General features: G+C 37.0%; 3 protein-coding genes across 3 annotated transcripts; 1 reads left to right on the top strand and 2 right to left on the bottom strand.

Moving 5' to 3' along the window:
• Positions 1–1,039: 1,039 nt before the first annotated feature.
• Positions 1,040–5,459, bottom strand: LOC117631560 (E3 ubiquitin-protein ligase RNFT1). The gene is made up of 9 exons (XM_034364790.1): positions 4,996–5,459; positions 4,141–4,790; positions 3,709–3,785; positions 3,443–3,611; positions 2,790–2,878; positions 2,483–2,647; positions 2,265–2,342; positions 1,850–1,953; positions 1,040–1,472 (listed from the first exon to the last, which is right to left on the bottom strand). Exons 2-9 carry the CDS (start codon positions 4,769–4,771, stop codon positions 1,367–1,369), a joined length of 1,419 nt encoding a protein of 472 aa, XP_034220681.1. The 5' UTR covers positions 4,772–4,790; positions 4,996–5,459; the 3' UTR covers positions 1,040–1,366.
• Positions 5,460–8,905: 3,446 nt separating this feature from the next.
• On the top strand, positions 8,906–11,626 carry LOC117632270. Its single transcript, XM_034365710.1, has 2 exons — positions 8,906–9,608; positions 9,698–11,626. The coding sequence occupies exon 2, from the start codon at positions 10,275–10,277 to the stop codon at positions 11,208–11,210; it is 936 nt and encodes a 311-aa protein (XP_034221601.1). The 5' UTR covers positions 8,906–9,608; positions 9,698–10,274; the 3' UTR covers positions 11,211–11,626.
• Positions 11,627–13,095: 1,469 nt separating this feature from the next.
• On the bottom strand, positions 13,096–15,191 carry LOC117629609 (NADH dehydrogenase [ubiquinone] 1 alpha subcomplex subunit 1). The gene is made up of 3 exons (XM_034362141.1): positions 14,979–15,191; positions 14,757–14,862; positions 13,096–13,335 (listed from the first exon to the last, which is right to left on the bottom strand). Exons 1-2 carry the CDS (start codon positions 15,084–15,086, stop codon positions 14,770–14,772), a joined length of 201 nt encoding a protein of 66 aa, XP_034218032.1. The 5' UTR covers positions 15,087–15,191; the 3' UTR covers positions 13,096–13,335; positions 14,757–14,769.
• Positions 15,192–17,081: the final 1,890 nt, after the last annotated feature.

Below are 17,081 nucleotides of genomic sequence, written 5' to 3'. Positions count from 1 at the left end.
TCATTTGTCGCGGACATCCCTTCACGACATCAAACACCACAGACAGAGAAATGAATGACGACAAAAGAATCAGAATGCATGCTTTAAAATAAAATAAAATAAATGTCTTCGTGCCACCTGAACAAGGAAGACAGGGTAATATTTCCTTCTGTTTCTTCTTATTAATATATTGCGGGTTTTCCTTAATATTTTACATAAAGAAATACAGTAACTACAGGATTAGTTATTTCCTCTCAACATTCCATTGCATCAGGTTTCATGCATGCATTTAGTCCCTAATAACCAGAAAAATGAGAGCGAGAAAGAGAGAGGTGAAAATTTGGAAACAATTAAATTCAGGTTTCTTTCTTTTTCTTTTTTTTTGCAAAAGTATTATAACATCTCAGAAGGTGATCAAAACGCCTCACATTCTAATCTGCTAATATATTTCACATGTGGAAACTTCCCCACATAGGTACATCAAGCAATCTGTCGATACAATATAAGGTAAGAAATAAAATAAAGAAATACTGGAAGAAGAAACACCACTCGTTTCGACAGAATCTCAAAGTTCTCGGATCCCTCTTCAACAATAGTCTCTAATTTTGGAGAATTTGAACATTTTTCATGGGAGATCATTAGCGGCGGTGCAACTTCGACCCAATTGTGCATGTACCTCCCTCCTTTCACCATCACTGTGTGTGGATCAAAGCTTGTCAAGAACTCTCCAAGAAAGCTAATATGATCAATCAATGTTAATTGTTTAACATTGTTAATGCAGTTCTTACATTCAGAGAGAGATTTATGGGGTTTGAAGGAGTGGGTGAATCATTTTATATATACATTTCGTGAGGGAAATTTCTGAAGTTAGCGGTGCAAAAATAGAAGCTAGTTGGCCTTGCTTCATCGATTTGTGGTGGACGTGAGGCCATGTGAGCAACATTCGAAGAAAGCCTAGGAAAAGATTAGATTCTACATTCTATAATTGTCATTTGCCAACCCATGAAAACAAAAAATATATAAGAGAAAAATTTAGAAGGAAAACAATATTGGAAAATGCTGTGAAGGAAGGGGGGAGGGGCGAGGGAAACTTTCATTCATGGCAAATAGACAGTTGTATATGGTTATCAAAAGAACTTTGTTGCTTAATTGGCGCATTACATACATTTGACTTTTTCTCGACAGGACGTATGAACAGTACCCAGTTCAGTTATACCCAACAATTGTTTTTCTTTCCAAGGGCAACCCATGAACAAGGCAGAGCAAAAATACAATCAAATATACCAGTGTTGTATAGTTATATGGATCAGGGTTCAGGAGATGGCTGCTTTGAACAAGATTTGGAACTCCGAAGCAGAAAAACTCCCCGTTTTTACAGTAGACGATTTCAGAACAGCTGGAAAAACAAACTCGTTGATCCATCGCCGAATGATCTAAGATCTGCAGGTTTTACCAAAGCTCTGCACAATGGGCACGTCCGTTCTCTCTCAAACCTGAAAAAACAATAAGTATGTCAGCAGCCAAAACAGGCACAGTAACCAAAGCGATTGAATGGTTGTTCATCAATTCTTCGGGGTATTACTCGCAATATGATCCTGTTCCATGGAAATTCAAACTAATTTTAACAATTCAAACCTATAATACTAACAATGTGCTCAGCTTTTAACAAGTAAATCATCGTAAACAAGAAATCAAAAGTATACTCTGTTTCTGAAAGAGGTTATCACAGTGTGAAACTTGCATTGCAAGATGATTGGTAGCATAGGTAAACAGTTTCAACAAAGACAAAATGTAACTAGGAAATTAGCAGAAAAAGTTATGAAATGCAATATATATAAAAACAAAGTCTAAACAACAGAAGTAAACTAACCACTCTGATACACAGTCCTCACAAAAGATGTGTTTACATCGAAGTAGGATAGGAGCGTGCATCTTCTCCTGGCAAATAGCACAAAGATCGCCAGCTGCATTGACCTGCATCAAACAACCGAAAACTTAAAATGAATGAACCACCAGCTCTTCCATGAAGGGATCAAAACTACCAAAATGAAACACATATATCTTAAAAATCCAAGGCAAAAGTTTTAGTTCCATATTAGCGTACACTAGCTCTACTTCAAGTAGTCCATTCAGCAGGTTTAAAGAAGTTATGATTATATTACCACCAACGAATATCGTACTGGAATTGTACCACCAACTTGCATGTAGAGATTGGACCCATAACATCATGCAGTCCATTCAATTGCATGGCAAATTCAATTGGGCAGAAAAAGATACCAGTTTACCTGTTCTGATGTTGCATATGCCCCATAGTGCACCTCTTTACGTGACAATGCCTTCAATGCAGCAAAGAAGGATTGCACCTAACCACAACGTAAAAGGGGAGAGCAAAAAACAGTAATAACAAGTGAGAAACAACTCTTTCTGGAAGACATTACTAATGAAGAGGTGAGAAAACTTCGGAGATATCAGGAGCATAAACTATATCAACATTAATTCTTACCTTCTCAACAACAGATGTGAGCTTGAAAGTCAAATATAACCCTGTCATTAGGGATGAAAAGAGACTCCCATATTCTTTGTTCAAGAAGAAACGATACCACACTGGTGTTGGCAACAAGGCACGGTACAAGAGCAGTAAATACTCAAGCAGAGTAAGCATTTGACCCTAGAAAATAGGCACTTCTTCAGTAAAGAGATCATGGGAAAAATGGATGAGAGAAAACTGTCAATTACATGAAATTGTCCCTTAATTACAACAGCCTGAAATTTACCAAAATCTACTTTTGCTTAACTACTTATTACTTCACCTGCTTACGATAGTTTCGGCCTCTGCTGTTTTTGTAGTATATTAATAGAATACACTTGAGCACCATTGCTGCCTGCCGGACCAGGGTGTCTGAAAGTAACCAATTTGAAGTTACCATCACAAGGCACTAAAATTAACTAACAGAAGCTTAACACACAGAAATAGGAATGAAGAAGCATCTAGGAACAATAACAGTCTTCTTACTAAACCCTTCATGAAGAGACACGTGTGAAGAGGTTTTTTTTGTTTTTGCGGAGCATTAAAAAATGCTTTCACTACAATTAAGCTTTACCACACATAAGGCAAGTAAAATGCAAGCCTAAGAGTAGATTTGTGTTTTCTGCCTTTGACAATGAATAAAAGATATCTGTGCCCACAAAAGCGAAAAGGTTAATTACAAGTGCACCGTAAAAGTTTCACACTGTAGATAAAAACAATAACTTTCCTAGATGATATTTGAAATCCTTATAAGAAACAAAACCTAAATGCTAAGGTCTTAACACTTTTTCATTGCTATCCTATGAACAATGTCATCGAATGCAAGTTGTTTAAGAAGAAATTATCACATAAGATAATTATTTGCAACAAGAAAATATAAAATATAAAATATGAAAAGAACATAAACAATAACAGCATGGTACAAAAGGAAATTACCATTCACCATGATGATGAAAACAGCGTGCCAAAATGGTGGTATAAGTTTAGGAGGAAGCATAATTAAAGGGTACAACAGATCATCATTCTGATACCACCAGTAAACACCAACCACGTGCAATGCAAATGCAAGAGAGATGCCGATTAGAACTGCGACTTTCCTCTCTCCCTGCAGCCACCAACCACATCTACTCTTAATAAACAAAAAACACAAGAGCAACTGTTGAAAGTTGAAAAAGCTATTAAGAAATGCATATCACAAATACCTTCAAAGCTGTCTGTTTCCTTAGAATATCATTTGACTTGAACATAACAGCAGCAATCCAAATTGTAACAAAGAAACCTGTAGTCATTGCAGAATGAAAAGTAGTCACTCATTTAAATATACCTTAGGTCGTTGTAACTGAAAACCATTATTGTACAAATGCAAGTATGCTCATTTAGTTGCTAGTAAGAACAAATTTGATACAAAAAGTAAAATCATTTCCTGTTAGGTTCCCAGATAGATACCAGACCTGAAAAGGTTATCATTGATGAAGCCGAATATAAAAGAGGACAACATGAAGTTGGCAATCCCCAAGGGGTCATCAACCCCATAATCATCAAATGGCAGATATAACTAAACAGATGTCTAACTACAAGTAAACATCAACCTTTTGCAATAGAAAAGCATAATCTAAAGTTGGCAAGACTCATACCCTGCAAATGCTGGCGGATGAAGACCACCAATAGAAGCAAAGAAAAGGGAAGGACCTGCTCAATCCACCTAGCAGCCTGCTGAATGTCATATCTCTGGTAAGAAGAATCTCTGCCATTAGACCCAGCTCCATCAACTCCTTCTCCATCAGCACTTCCATTTAACGATTGGGGCATGCCCTCTCCCGAACTACGATCTGTTCTGCCATCTGTCTGACCCTCCTCTGTTGTCAATGACACAGACGCCACCCCTGCCATTGGTGGTGCAGAAACCTCATTTGGGGGAACAGTAACTTCCCTCAACTGTCCAACTACTAACCCTGCGCCTTCCCTGTCATGCTCCTGCTCCCCTGCACCAATTATCCTAATGGAAACCTCCCCGTCGTTGCTTGTGGTTGGAGATTGGTCCAGCTGACTATGATGGTGATCCCGGAAAGCAGCAGCGCTACGGCCGTTAATTAAAGATTCAGCTTCTTGGTGATTAGAGCGGCCACGGAGAAGACCCGAGTACTCCAACAAGGCAGAAAGTGGTGCCTGAATGATATTGGAAGCGGATAACATTCCATATCTTCTAGAACTACTATTTCCCGAAGCAGCTCTAAACGAGTCCAGATTGCCACCCGGCACTTCCATTTGCCTAAATGCCCTAACCCTAAGCATGGCCATCACGCAATATTAAATATACAAATAAAGCAATAAGCCAAATATTCCCAGAGCAAGTCATGTAATATAAAACAATACGAATCGTTTCTTCCGTGTAAAACAAGAAAGCCCAATACAAAAGGCGTGATTATAAGCATAACTGAAAAGGGAAACTTGATGAACGCGAAATGAAGAAATTTGACAGCAGAGCTAACCTTCGAAAGCGAACCAGCGATGGAGTTGTCAGGGGAGAGATAGCATCGAAAAAACCCTAACCCAAAATCAAAAACAGAGAAATTTCATCGGCGCCGGTGCCAAGCCTGAATCTTGGGGTGGTCGGAGACGATTGACGATTGACGATTGGAGGAATTGAGGAAATGGAAGGGGTAAGAGGGAAGCTAGGGTTTTGAGCAAAGAGTGAGCGAATGGAGGAGAATGTGGAAGAGAATATAGAGAGAGGGTTGATGAGGGTTGGGTCTGCGTGACTTTTGGTGAATTGGAAATGGAAATTTTGGTGTTTTTTGTTGTTTCTGTGTGTATTGTGTTGTGTTTCTCTTTCTCGCTCAATGAGGAAGAGCGCGAGAAGAGAAGTGGCCAATACCCCAACAAGCAGCTAAAAGGGCAATAAAAAATGAAGCTCTCTCTCTCTTTTCTTTTCTCTTTTTGTTCTTTTAAATTGTTTTTTTAATTCTATCATTCTTTGGTTGACCAATGTCACTTGCTCCTCCCCACGCTAAAAATAAAAACAAATAGAAAAGATAAATAAAAGGAAAAATGATCTCAAATGCCACTGTCATGGTAACAAAAATCTCAAATATCATTATTATGGTAGTAAATCGACATAATCAACCATATCAAGTGAGTATTAATACTTCATTTATGTCATATCAAAATTATCTAGTATTGTTTATTATCGAAATAATTAGACTGTATAAACGACACATCTTGCAAGTACATATGGTCAAGAGTTGTGTTCCAGTTGTTCCTTGGAAGCCTATTTACCTTATTCATGCTCCATGTGGGCACTTTGGGCCAAAGAATAATTAGAGACAAAAGATAAGCGGTCGAAACAAGATGTTTATTGTTATTTGTAATCATTTTTATAATGCAAATAACGGTAAACAGCATATTTTGATAGAGCACGAATAAGGTCAGTGAGCTTTCAAAATATGAAGGTTGTTCTGATTTTATAGATCCTCCATATTGTAGAGAACATGGTAATTCTCTCTCAATATAGCGACGCATTTTCTAGAGTTTATCTATGCTTGCTGAGAGATTGTTCATATGCATCATCATCTCCACAACAACTTCCTTCTCAGTATCAAAAGACGCATGCAACCACTTGGATAATTTCTCAACAATCTCCTCAAGTTCTTGATGCTTTAGCTCAATCGTTTTTTGATTCATGACCTTGTCCTCCTCCATCATGTCATCCTTAAAACAGCTCTTCTCCAAACGTATAAAAAGCAAAAGGGTTTCACAATTTCCGTGTGAAAATGTAGAACAATTTGCGTGTAGAATCAAAGGGGATCTCGTTGGCTTCACAGTCTCTACTTAAAAGAACCGAAGAAAGAAAACATACAATGCGGTTTTAGGGTAATAATGACATTTGAGAGTGTGTTCCCTACATAAAAAGAGGATGAAGGGCCGATGTGAATGTTAGCATGCATGCATGGCTATGGATATGCATAGCACATCACAATGATCACATAACTTCCAAGGCCCCACCCAGCCCCCACCCTTGATCTATCCGTCATCATCGCCATCAGGCCAAGCATGGGTTTGGTTTTAGCTAAGATTAAGATGCATGTATGTGAGGGGGCCCGTTACCATCAGATGATGGATACATCATACATACCAGTTACCACATCACATAAATAAATGGAGAGCCGACAAGGTAAAGGGTAGATGGGCCAGCCTCTTTTTAGCATTATTTCAAATTTGTACAAGCCCAAAAAGACATAGCCCATCAAAATCGCACAATATCAATCATAATGCTTGAGCCGACAAAATAAAGATAAATTTTTTTTAATACAAGTGATAGTCTAAATTAATTTAAATTAATCAAATTTACTGAGAGGAAGATTCAAATTTGAACATAAAAAAGCGGGCTCCAAAATGATAATTTTCTTAATTGAAAGATGGTTCAGATTCGATTCTTCCGTCTCACCGATAAGGGGGAAAAAAAAAAAAGGAAAAGAGTTTGCTAATATTATTCACATGAGAAGGGCCCAAGAAGTGAATTGACAGACAGAGAAACATGGGCCCAACAACAACAAACAACAAAGTGGCCTTTCTTTCTCTCATTATATATTTTGGTAGCATCACGATTCACGAGCTAGAGCTACCCTACGCTCCCTTCGTTCCTAGCAACCAATAGCAAGTGGTCCTTGTGTAATTTGGCCATTGGAATTGGAACCTTCTAGATTGCGCTTGGACCTTGGTGCAAAATTGGCATTTGCTCGAGAGGTGATTTGGTCATTTTCAACCACTCAATCACTCTGGTCGCTTTACAGTTTACATCCCACTATTCTATTTCCATTTCCGTCCACACCTTCCGTGCCTTTTTTATTTCCGGGTCCTTTTTTTCGGATCTTTGGATTGTTAGTCATGTGCGCGCGGCGTACTATAGCATTTGGTGGACTGTGAAATGTGGGCCCCACTTGCATCATTACACAGATGAGTCAGATCATATGAGCTGGCTTGTATATATATTGTAGAAAGAATCCCAGAAGCCATACATAGAAAAATTCCATGCATTTCTTGTGTGGATTTTTTTTCCTTTTTTTTCTTTATTTTTTCCTTTCCTTTGTAATGTAATGTCTTCTTGGATTTTGTGGAATGTCACATGAAGTTCTATTATCCCCCCATACGGTTTCCATTATTTACATATAAGACCGTCAGGCTTTTTCTTGGGCTTTTCAATGGGCTCATGCTTGTTCCTATCGGATTCAATATTCAATTACTTGGCCCTTTCTTTGGTGGAATTTTAGCTATTTTCGGTTGTATACAATTTCGTGTCTACAACATTCATAACGTGCCTTGTTCAGAGAATCTTAACTATACTTGATTGGTATGTTTTTTTGTGTCTATAACATTCAAAATGTTAATCTTATTTATACATAATTGTATACCCTCGTGTATCGACAATATTCATCACGTGAACAAAGAACTGATCACAAGACATAATCTTTCATGTTTATCCTCTAAGATCACAAATTAATTATTATATTTTCTTTTAAGGCAAAATTGGATTTGAATTAAGAATGGCGATGGTCAATTGGTATACATAGTTTAGCTGTTTTTTTATCTCTTCCCATATATGAACTTGATCATTAGTATATTAAAAAAAAAACCCAAATTAGGTCACTTTTATTTTCCTATTTTGTTTAGTTACAAATCACACTTAAATGCTTTTATTGACGAATAGAAATAGGTCAAAGTAGCGGCTTTCACTAACCAAATTAGGAAAATGTTGGCTAAAAAGAATTTTTTTTTATAAAAGTTATGACTGTTTCACAAGTCTTAAGTAAGAAAGAACACCGAATGTGAGAATGTTGACCGTTTCAAACACAATCCACAGTTTTTTTTTTTTTTTGGTTTCGCAAGTTTGGTCACGAGCCTAGCTGTGCACATGTATGGAACTTAAATAGGTAACATTTGGTCTGTGAGGTTCAATAACTTCATTTGGCTCTTTTCTCTTTTTAAATTCAATTCAAGTCACTTTGGCATTTGGGTTTCTTTCTTTGACTTTAAAGCGTGGTTCACACATTGCTGTTTTCTTATGCTTTCACAAACAAGGAAACACAGAGAGAGAGAGAGAGAGAGAGAGAGAGAGAGAGAACAAAACCCATGAGAGAGCAGGCTGATTTGGTCAATATGTTGAACTATGAAGGGTAACATTGTCCACCAAAAAACAGAAAGAAAGAAAGAAAGAAAGAAGGAAAGAAAGAAAAGAGGGAGAAGAATTAGGTGGGGTTTTAGTGTTTAACAAAGTCTTGATAATAAACACACCTGTCAATGACAAAATCTGATGCATTGTAACAAACTAATTATATTGCATAATACAAATAATTAATTAAAAACTATCCATTTTTGGTGTTTATGTTTCTTATTTTTTTGGGGTTTTTATATTTAAAAAAAAATTTCTCACACTCATGCTTTCTGTCTTTTTGTTTCGCTTCACTCCCCACCAGTACATCTCCTCGCTGTCCTCTCTGAATCTCGAGCAGCTTATCTCATATCTCTCTTCTTCTTCCCCATTAGAATTTCTTGTAAAAGTTTTGGGCTTTAATCTCCAAACGGGTCACTGCCCTTTGTTGCCATAGCTTATCTTTTACAACAATTAAGCCCGAAATTTTTTGCGTAAAGAAACAAATCTACAGCTAACCCGGCAATCAGTTTCTTTCCTTCTTCTCTCTGATTTTCCTCCAATCGATTTCTCAACAGTGACATCACAGCTCAATCTGTCTCTGTGTTTATCGTTGAGATTTAGTCAAAATGCAGACCCTTTTGAGAAGCCCATTAAAGCTCTGATTCTTTTGTACCTACTTATATCTTGGGGTTGTTGGCAAGCCATTTACTACTGTGATCTTTGCCAGCAAAAAATTCAATGAGGAGATTCTTGAAGAGTATTGGCTTCTCACGCGCTCTTTGGTGGCAAATTCTGGTCCAAAATTTGTTTCTCATTGTGGGTTTTTGAGGTGCATGCTCTTTTTCTACACAGCTCTCAGGAAACTGAGGGGAGCTCCATTGCCGCCTGCTGCAAATACCTCAAGATTTAGGGCTTTGTACTGCAACTCTTCGGCTGTATCCGGACAAAGATCAGGTATTTAGCTGCCCCTGTTAAAATCTTCACCTGGGTTCTTGATCTTGGTACTGAATCTGCGGTCTTTTTCTTTTTGGTTCCAAATTTAGACTGTTATAATCTCGCTGCTCATATTTGACCGTTTGAAGAAGGAGGAGGTTGAAAGAGATTCTTGGTTGCTTTAATTTCGGTTTATTTCGTTTATGTGTCAATGGGTTTATGGCGAAGAATCAAGGTTTTAATTCCTTTTGAGCTAAAAAGATTCGCGGACCAAGCCCTTTGAGTCTGTGGGAGATAGCTTCTTTAACAAGGGTTCCAAAAGGGAAAAGCAATCTGAAGAAGGCATAAGAGTAGCAACGGTTGAAACCTTCAAAGTCGCTTTATACACACATTCTCTACTCTCAGGCTGACAATATAATTTTTTTTCCTTTATCAAGTATCCGTTGTTCTATTAATTGGAGAGACATACGTGGCTGCTACCTCCAAGTTTTGATTTTGAAGTCTAAGGCCAGAGGTTTTGAAGCTTAATTTCAAGAAATTTATTGCACATTTTCAGTTATCATTCTTTGGATCCAAGGTTTTATAACTAGAAACTCCTCTGGGTATATATATTGTCTTCTGGGAACTGAGATTTTACCACATTGGTTTGGGTAGCATTGTGCTGAGTTTCAAAATTTCAAAGCATCGATGGGGCTTCTATTTCGAAGTCTCGCGATGCTTTTCGTTGTGATATGGTTCTCACGGCTGCCTGATCTTTCTGCTCAATCTTCAAGAGGCCAAAAGCGTGCTCTTGATGCTCTTCTTCAAGATTATGCTTACAGGGCTTTTGTTCATCCAAAGACAGGTGTTACCTTTAAGGGTATGGTTCCCTTGAATTTGACTGGAATTCAGATTGCAGCTATGAGGCTCAGGAGTGGTAGCTTGTACAGGAGAGGTGTTGCGATGTACAAAGAATTTGAGATCCCCCAGGATGTCAGTGAGAATCCATATGTGGAGAGGCTTGTTTTGGTGTACCAAAACTTAGGCAATTGGTCGATGGTGTATTACCCATTACCTGGTTACTCTTACTTAGCTCCAGTGCTCGGTCTTCTTGCTTATAATGCTAGCAACTTATCAGCCACAAATTTGCCAGAATTGGATATCAGGGCATCTGGTGATCCCATAAAAATCAAATTTCAGGATGTGAAACCGACCCCTGCAGGGACCGTGGCAAAGTGCGTTTCGTTTGATTTGGATGGTTCAGTCAATTTCAGCAATGTGGCATCAGGCAATATATGCTCAACAATCCAACAGGGGCACTTCTCTATAGCAGTCGAGTCCATTGCTCCTTCTCCAGCACCATTTTCTCCTAGTCCTACCCCTGCTGGTGCTGGAAAGAAGAATAATAATTCTAAAGTGTGGATAATTGTTGGGTCTGTGCTGGGTGGATTAGCATTGCTGGCATTGTTGTTCTTCCTAGTACTTTGGGCGTATAAGTACAGGGAAAAGAAGAGTTTGCAACAGATGGAGAAGGCTGCAGATGTAGGAGAAGCCTTGCATATGACCTCAGTTGGAGATACAAAAGCACCTGCAGCAACATTTACTCGAACACAACCGACCATCGAGAGTGAATATGTTCCTTGACTTGCCACCATTTTGTACAAGCCTCCACTTCTTTCCAACCACCATTCATATTCAAGTTCATTCCTGTATTCAGAAATTCATCTAATCACACCTTTTTTTGGTGGTGTCTCCTTTCTACGTGTTGCTTGTTCTCGGTAGATTCTTTGTGTCACTGTGGGTAATCTAGGATTTTAAGTGTAAATCTGTTATCACTCACTGATAGTTACAACTATGATTCATTGTGGTGTGAAACTGTGAATTTAGCCCAAAGTGATCCTATATGTGATGATTTTAGTTGTTTCATTGAGAAGAAATTATTATAAGTTTCGTTGTCCCCAGAATGTACCTTGGAGATCATTGTCCCCCCTTTCAAGTTATGGGCAAGTAAGAGTGAAGTACACAGAGGCTGTATGATCTCTGAGCAGTTCTACTTTTTATCTGATGTTGTTTTGGGTCAATTATTATGTCCAACAAAAACTTAGGGTTCAGTTCAGTATGGTAAGGTTGTTTGATTTCTTCATCTATGTAAAAAGGAAGAAATTGACCTAACAATCATGTACTTTGGTAACCATGGGCAGAGAGAGAGAGCTGCAATGCAATCAATCGTTTTCTGCTCTTTCTTTACTTCACTTCTCTCACTTTTGTTGATTAATTGATGCTAACAGATTGCAAATGGCTGAAAGCCCTTTTTCTTTTTTTTCTTTTTTTTTCCTGCTATGACAAATGACTGTCCATGGACTGTCCAAAACATTGGTACTTTTGTCATTTCCTTGTTCAAGTGGTGTCTGTCAGAGGTGGTTTGTCTTGCTCTCCACCTAACATTTTGATGAACAGAAAATGAAATTTTATAATATAGTACTCTGCTACCTTGACCCAGTAAACTGATTTCTTTATTTATTTTAAGGATTCAAATGCAAAGTTGTGCGTTAATTGGAATTGTGTATTGGTTGGCACCAACATCACAAATGCTCCATTACAAGGTAACACTAACACCAATCATTGTTTCCAGCTCCCCCATTTCATACGATATGAGGGATTTAGGGGGGCACATGAAGTTTCTGTTTGAAAAGAGTAATTCACACTCTTCCCATTAGGAATGCTTAGACCAACTCATCAATCTTCTGCATTATCATTATATTACCATTGAATTTCATGTTTAGACCTAATCGTCAACGTTTTGTTTGACAAATCATAAGAAGAAAATTTTATCAATTTCCGCACCCTTAGGGGAAAAGAAGAAGAAGAAGAAGAAAATCAACAATGTCTTGCTACTAGGGAGGTAGTGAAAATCATCAAATTGAAGATGCAATCTTTCTCACCTAACTAGAGTCATTCAACTAATGATTCTGAGTTGTGAGACCTACGGTTAATCCCTTGACAAAATTCAAAAACCTACAGTTAATCATTTGACCTTTTCTATTTTTCTCTTCTTGTTCATGCACCATATTTGCCTTCTCGCGGAATAAGAGTTCAAAGCAGCCCTTTGTTTAGGTCAGAGAGTTCAACGCAGCTTTAGAAGTGTGATGGGTCACCTCACCTACTGTATATACTTTATGTGGATGATAAAATCGCTGCCACTAATGTGTTTGTTCAATTCGATTCTACCACTTACCGCAACTTCAACAGCAACACTGATTTATTTTTTTCCTTTTTTCTTTTTCGGTTTTTATTTTTACTTGTATCATAAAAGTTCCACAATAAGTTGATTATCTTTTTTAAATCCCACATAATGCCTATAGGCTTGTATAATGGGAGCACCAGATTGATTGTTTTTAAGCCAAATCATACATGGTTACGTTTTTTTTCTTTTCCTCATTGGCCTTCCAAAGTTTCTGCTCATTTTCTCAGTTTATCAAAGTTTTTCTATCACCTATCAAGTTTTAGGTCATATTGAACCAAGCCTCTATGATTCCAGAAATAACTACATGATCTCGGATCATACAAAGCTCATCAAACAAACAAGCTTATCTCCAAAGGTTAACGTTACAAATAAAAATCACTGGAGTACATAAACTTTTCAATGGACAGTTTAACAGCTTATGAAAATTCACATACAATGAAAAGATTTGAGACTGGAGTTGCTCTAGGCTCCTTCCGAATGGGATGATGACTTTATTACTTCTCAAGATTCCTTTCGCAAAGGTTCCTGCAGTTTGCACCACAATATCATATAAGCTCCATGGTCAAGGTAACGGAAACATACACATGCACATTTACACAAGTGAGAATGGAGACACTGGAGTTTGTATCTGAGACTCTTCCAAAGACAAAAGCATGATACCACAAATTCCTTCCTAATATCTTAAAACTTAACAAAAAGTTAGTATTGACTATAAACAAAGGGTTTCTGCATTTGCATATATTACTTTGAAGTTTAAACATCTCTTTCTCCCTTTAAGGGATAGGCTCTTGCACTATGAAATCACTATGGTTGTTCTCATGAAAACCATACATGAGCTTGAAACTATCAAATTTGTGGATTACTAAAGAATATTCATACAAGATCTGGGACTGTCAGTTTGTGACACACACTTCCCAAAATCAAATTATGTCATGAGTTCTTGCAGCTCCCACATCAACTAAGATGCATAGAAATGCCTGTTAAGAAACTCTCAAGACGAAATTTCCTGATCAAATAACTTTTTCAAATCCACTTTTGTTGAAAACCTTTATCAATCAACTCCTATAATCATAGCTTAGATGATGAAAGGCTATTTTGTAACAGAAAGCTAAATCAAAGACTATTTTTCCTATCAGGAACTCCCAAAAAAAAAAATTTATTAAAAAATTATTATAAAAAAAAAAACCAACCTAGTATTTGCAAGAATAAGCAGCAAGCATATAAGCAAAGTCAGAAATTCACTCATCCAGTTCTTCATACAGATAGTCTAGACAAGGGCCCGCATCCCCGCATCAAACCAAAGCGATCACTATAAACCATAAAGCGACTACACCATCTATATCACCTGTGAATCTATGTGATACAGGTAGGTATAACTGAACAGTATCTAGTAGTTCGTCTATGAGGTAAGATCATTTGACAATTTCATATCGCAAAAACTTACATAGTCTCATATCTATTTAACACAGCGAGCATAAGTTTCATAATTTAATATCAAATTTCTTTGAAAGAACGCACCTTGATAGGTGCATATAGTTTAAACAAGACTATGACAAACTCTTCTAATTCTTTCTTCACTCATGTAGTAGCTCAACCTCTCAATCTCACATGATATAATCCCTTCTAACAAGGGTTTGTCAAAGCTTCTATAGGCAAAATATATACGTTTGTGCACCATCGCCTCAATAGTTACTAATTTGACCCGTCCCAATACACTTGCATATGTCGAAGTCATAATGCAGACAAGCCATTTACAGATTAGGACTCAGCTTAAAAGCAAAATCATTTACTTCACAATTAATCTTAATGCAGCAAAAGACAAGCAATGAACTTGAAAAATCACGGCAAACCAAAACAAGCAAACAAAAACCCAAAATCCAAAAAATCAATAAAATTAAGGTAAATGGTCGCAAAATCGAAACCCAAAATCGAAACAAGATGAGTACCGGAAAAGACGGTCTAATTAGAAGAAGGAGCAGTCGCCTGCTCTATCAGCTTCTTGTCCCTTCTCTCCATGGCTACGTCCCACATGTCATTTCCGATGTGCTTCGGCTGCCAAAAGATCGAAAATTTCAAATTTCAAACCCAGATTCATACGAATTTCAATTCTGCAAGATAAACCGAGAGAATCGAAATTGGATCTAACAATGGAAGAAGAAGGTACCAACCCGGCCATGAGCGGCTTTGTGGATATAATACTGAGCATTTCCCATGACGCAAAGCATTCCTGCTATGATCCCAAGAGGGAGAATAGCTTCCATCCAAACCAGCGACATCGTCCCCTCTCAAGCTTTCTCTTCTTCTCTTTCCTCAGCTGCTTTACCTCCAGAGTCTGTGTAACAGAGACAATAGACGATAGGCAAGAGACGGAGACTCCTTTTGTTTTTTCTTTTAAATTTCATTTTTTACAGAGCGGCCCTCTTCCTTTAGCCCAATTCGAAAGCGGCACTCTCTAGGGGAGGAGCCTGCTCTTCTCATTCTCTTGGGCCAGTGGGCCCTATTTTGTAGCCTTTATGATTTCGGGTTGATTGTCGGATTCGGATTTCATGATTTCATCTCATCTCCCAATCCTATGAATATGTGGATTTGAAATTAGGTCATTTTGATGTCTACAATTTGGTTTACAATCATATTACAAGTAATCGATATTAGTAATAGCTCAGCTTCAAGTTACATGTTAAGCAAGCTTGAATTTAAAAGTTTCGAGTTTAATTTCAATTGCCTAATCTAATCAAACTTTCATATAAACATAATCGCATCTTTGTCACAATTAATTATCAACTCTTTTAAGATTGATTCTAGACTTGAATTTTTGTTTTTGTTTTGTTGAGATGATTGATTATTTATGACACAACGTGCACGCCTTGTTGTTGTTTTACACTAGGTGCATGTGTCTTACTCTATGTCATCCGTTTAGCATAATTGTTTTATTAGTTAATGTGGTTGTTCATCACGTGACTTGTCAGTTGCTTTATTCACCATTTAACATTGTGCGCACGTGTTGTATGACGCATGTAACTTGTATGTAAGATGAGTGATGACGTATGTAACTCGTGTGTAAGATGAGTGACAACGCATACAACTCAAATGTAAGATAATCGGTGACACATACAACTCAAATAAAAAAGAATCAGCGCCTAAAAAACATGGTGAGGAACGAAAGCAATCACGCCCCCTAGTAAGACAATGACATAAGAAAGAAAAGGCCATGTGTATAATATTTAATTTTCCTCTTTTTGAGAATCCTTAAAAACACTTGGTTAATGTTTTATTCATTTGTTTAAAATGGGGTGGATAATATAATTAGATGTGACAAAGGGTGGAAACCAAGCTATTGAATCTAAATATTGGATTATGACCTGCCTTATTTTCGTAGGGAAGCCTACGCTAATTTTGAATTATTTCTTTCTTGAAGACCTTAATTAATTCAATAAATATCAAAAGCAATTCCTAATTAATTTAAATTATTATTTTTCCCATCCATATAAAATAAAAGAGTTGGCACGCCTTTTTCCTTTTGAATTGAGTTCATACTTCATACATAGACTAGTCAAATCGTGGCCTGCATGCGTCAGCATCACAATCATTTTTGGTGGAGCTCCATCCAGCCCTACCCAGTTTGACATTTAGAGATATATATATATATATATATATATATTAATATTAATATTCCCCATTCTATTTTTGGTTTCATATTATTACTTTATTTTCATATTTATTTAATTTTATAAAAAAACAAATGGACTTCATTCAAATCAAATAAACATCATACAATCAGTCAGAATTACTGGAAATAAGCAGTACAGCAATGTGCCTCGTTAAAACCTTTTACGCTATTGCATTTTTATAATTCTTATTTTTAAAATAAAAATAACCCAATATATGTCACAAAATTGAAAAACAGACGGAATACTAATAAAATGAAATAATCATAAACAAAATCCAAATACATTGGCATAGTAGTTTATTATTAGATTGAATTAAGCTGTCAAACCAATACGTGTGAGGTGGATTAGCTTTATACTAATCGCCATTAATATCATTAACTAATTAATTAACCTGTTGAAGACAGCTACAGCTTCGCAACAAAATACCACCACTTACTTTTAACCCTCCCCATTATCATAAGCTTTCCCACCGATCAAATATTTATTGGGATTTTATAAATTTTTGCATAAATATATATTTTTTATTTTTAAAAATCAAGTTATAGGTCGTTGATTATAAAATAAAAATTCAAAATGTCCTTTCACCTCTTTTCCTATTTTCAG

The sequence above is a fragment of the Prunus dulcis genome, chromosome 6, assembly GCF_902201215.1.
Source record: "Prunus dulcis chromosome 6, ALMONDv2, whole genome shotgun sequence".
Taxonomy (NCBI): Eukaryota; Viridiplantae; Streptophyta; class Magnoliopsida; order Rosales; family Rosaceae; genus Prunus; species Prunus dulcis.
The sequence above is the reverse complement of the archived record's forward strand: the minus strand, read 5'-3'. Positions and strand labels throughout refer to the sequence as shown.

Coding starts and splice junctions, on each gene's coding strand:
- LOC117632270 (XM_034365710.1), top strand. CDS start 10,275: ATGGGGCTTCTATTTCGAAGTCTCGCGATGCTTTTCGTTGTGATATGG.
- LOC117629609 (XM_034362141.1), bottom strand. CDS start 15,086: ATGTCGCTGGTTTGGATGGAAGCTATTCTCCCTCTTGGGATCATAGCA. Junction 14,863..14,978: donor ACAAAGCCGCTCATGGCCGG/GTTGGTACCTTC, acceptor ATCTTTTGGCAG/CCGAAGCACATCGGAAATGA.
- LOC117631560 (XM_034364790.1), bottom strand. CDS start 4,771: ATGGAAGTGCCGGGTGGCAATCTGGACTCGTTTAGAGCTGCTTCGGGA. Junction 2,343..2,482: donor TCACATCTGTTGTTGAGAAG/GTAAGAATTAAT, acceptor CGTTGTGGTTAG/GTGCAATCCTTCTTTGCTGC. Junction 1,954..2,264: donor CATATGCAACATCAGAACAG/GTAAACTGGTAT, acceptor TGTTTGATGCAG/GTCAATGCAGCTGGCGATCT.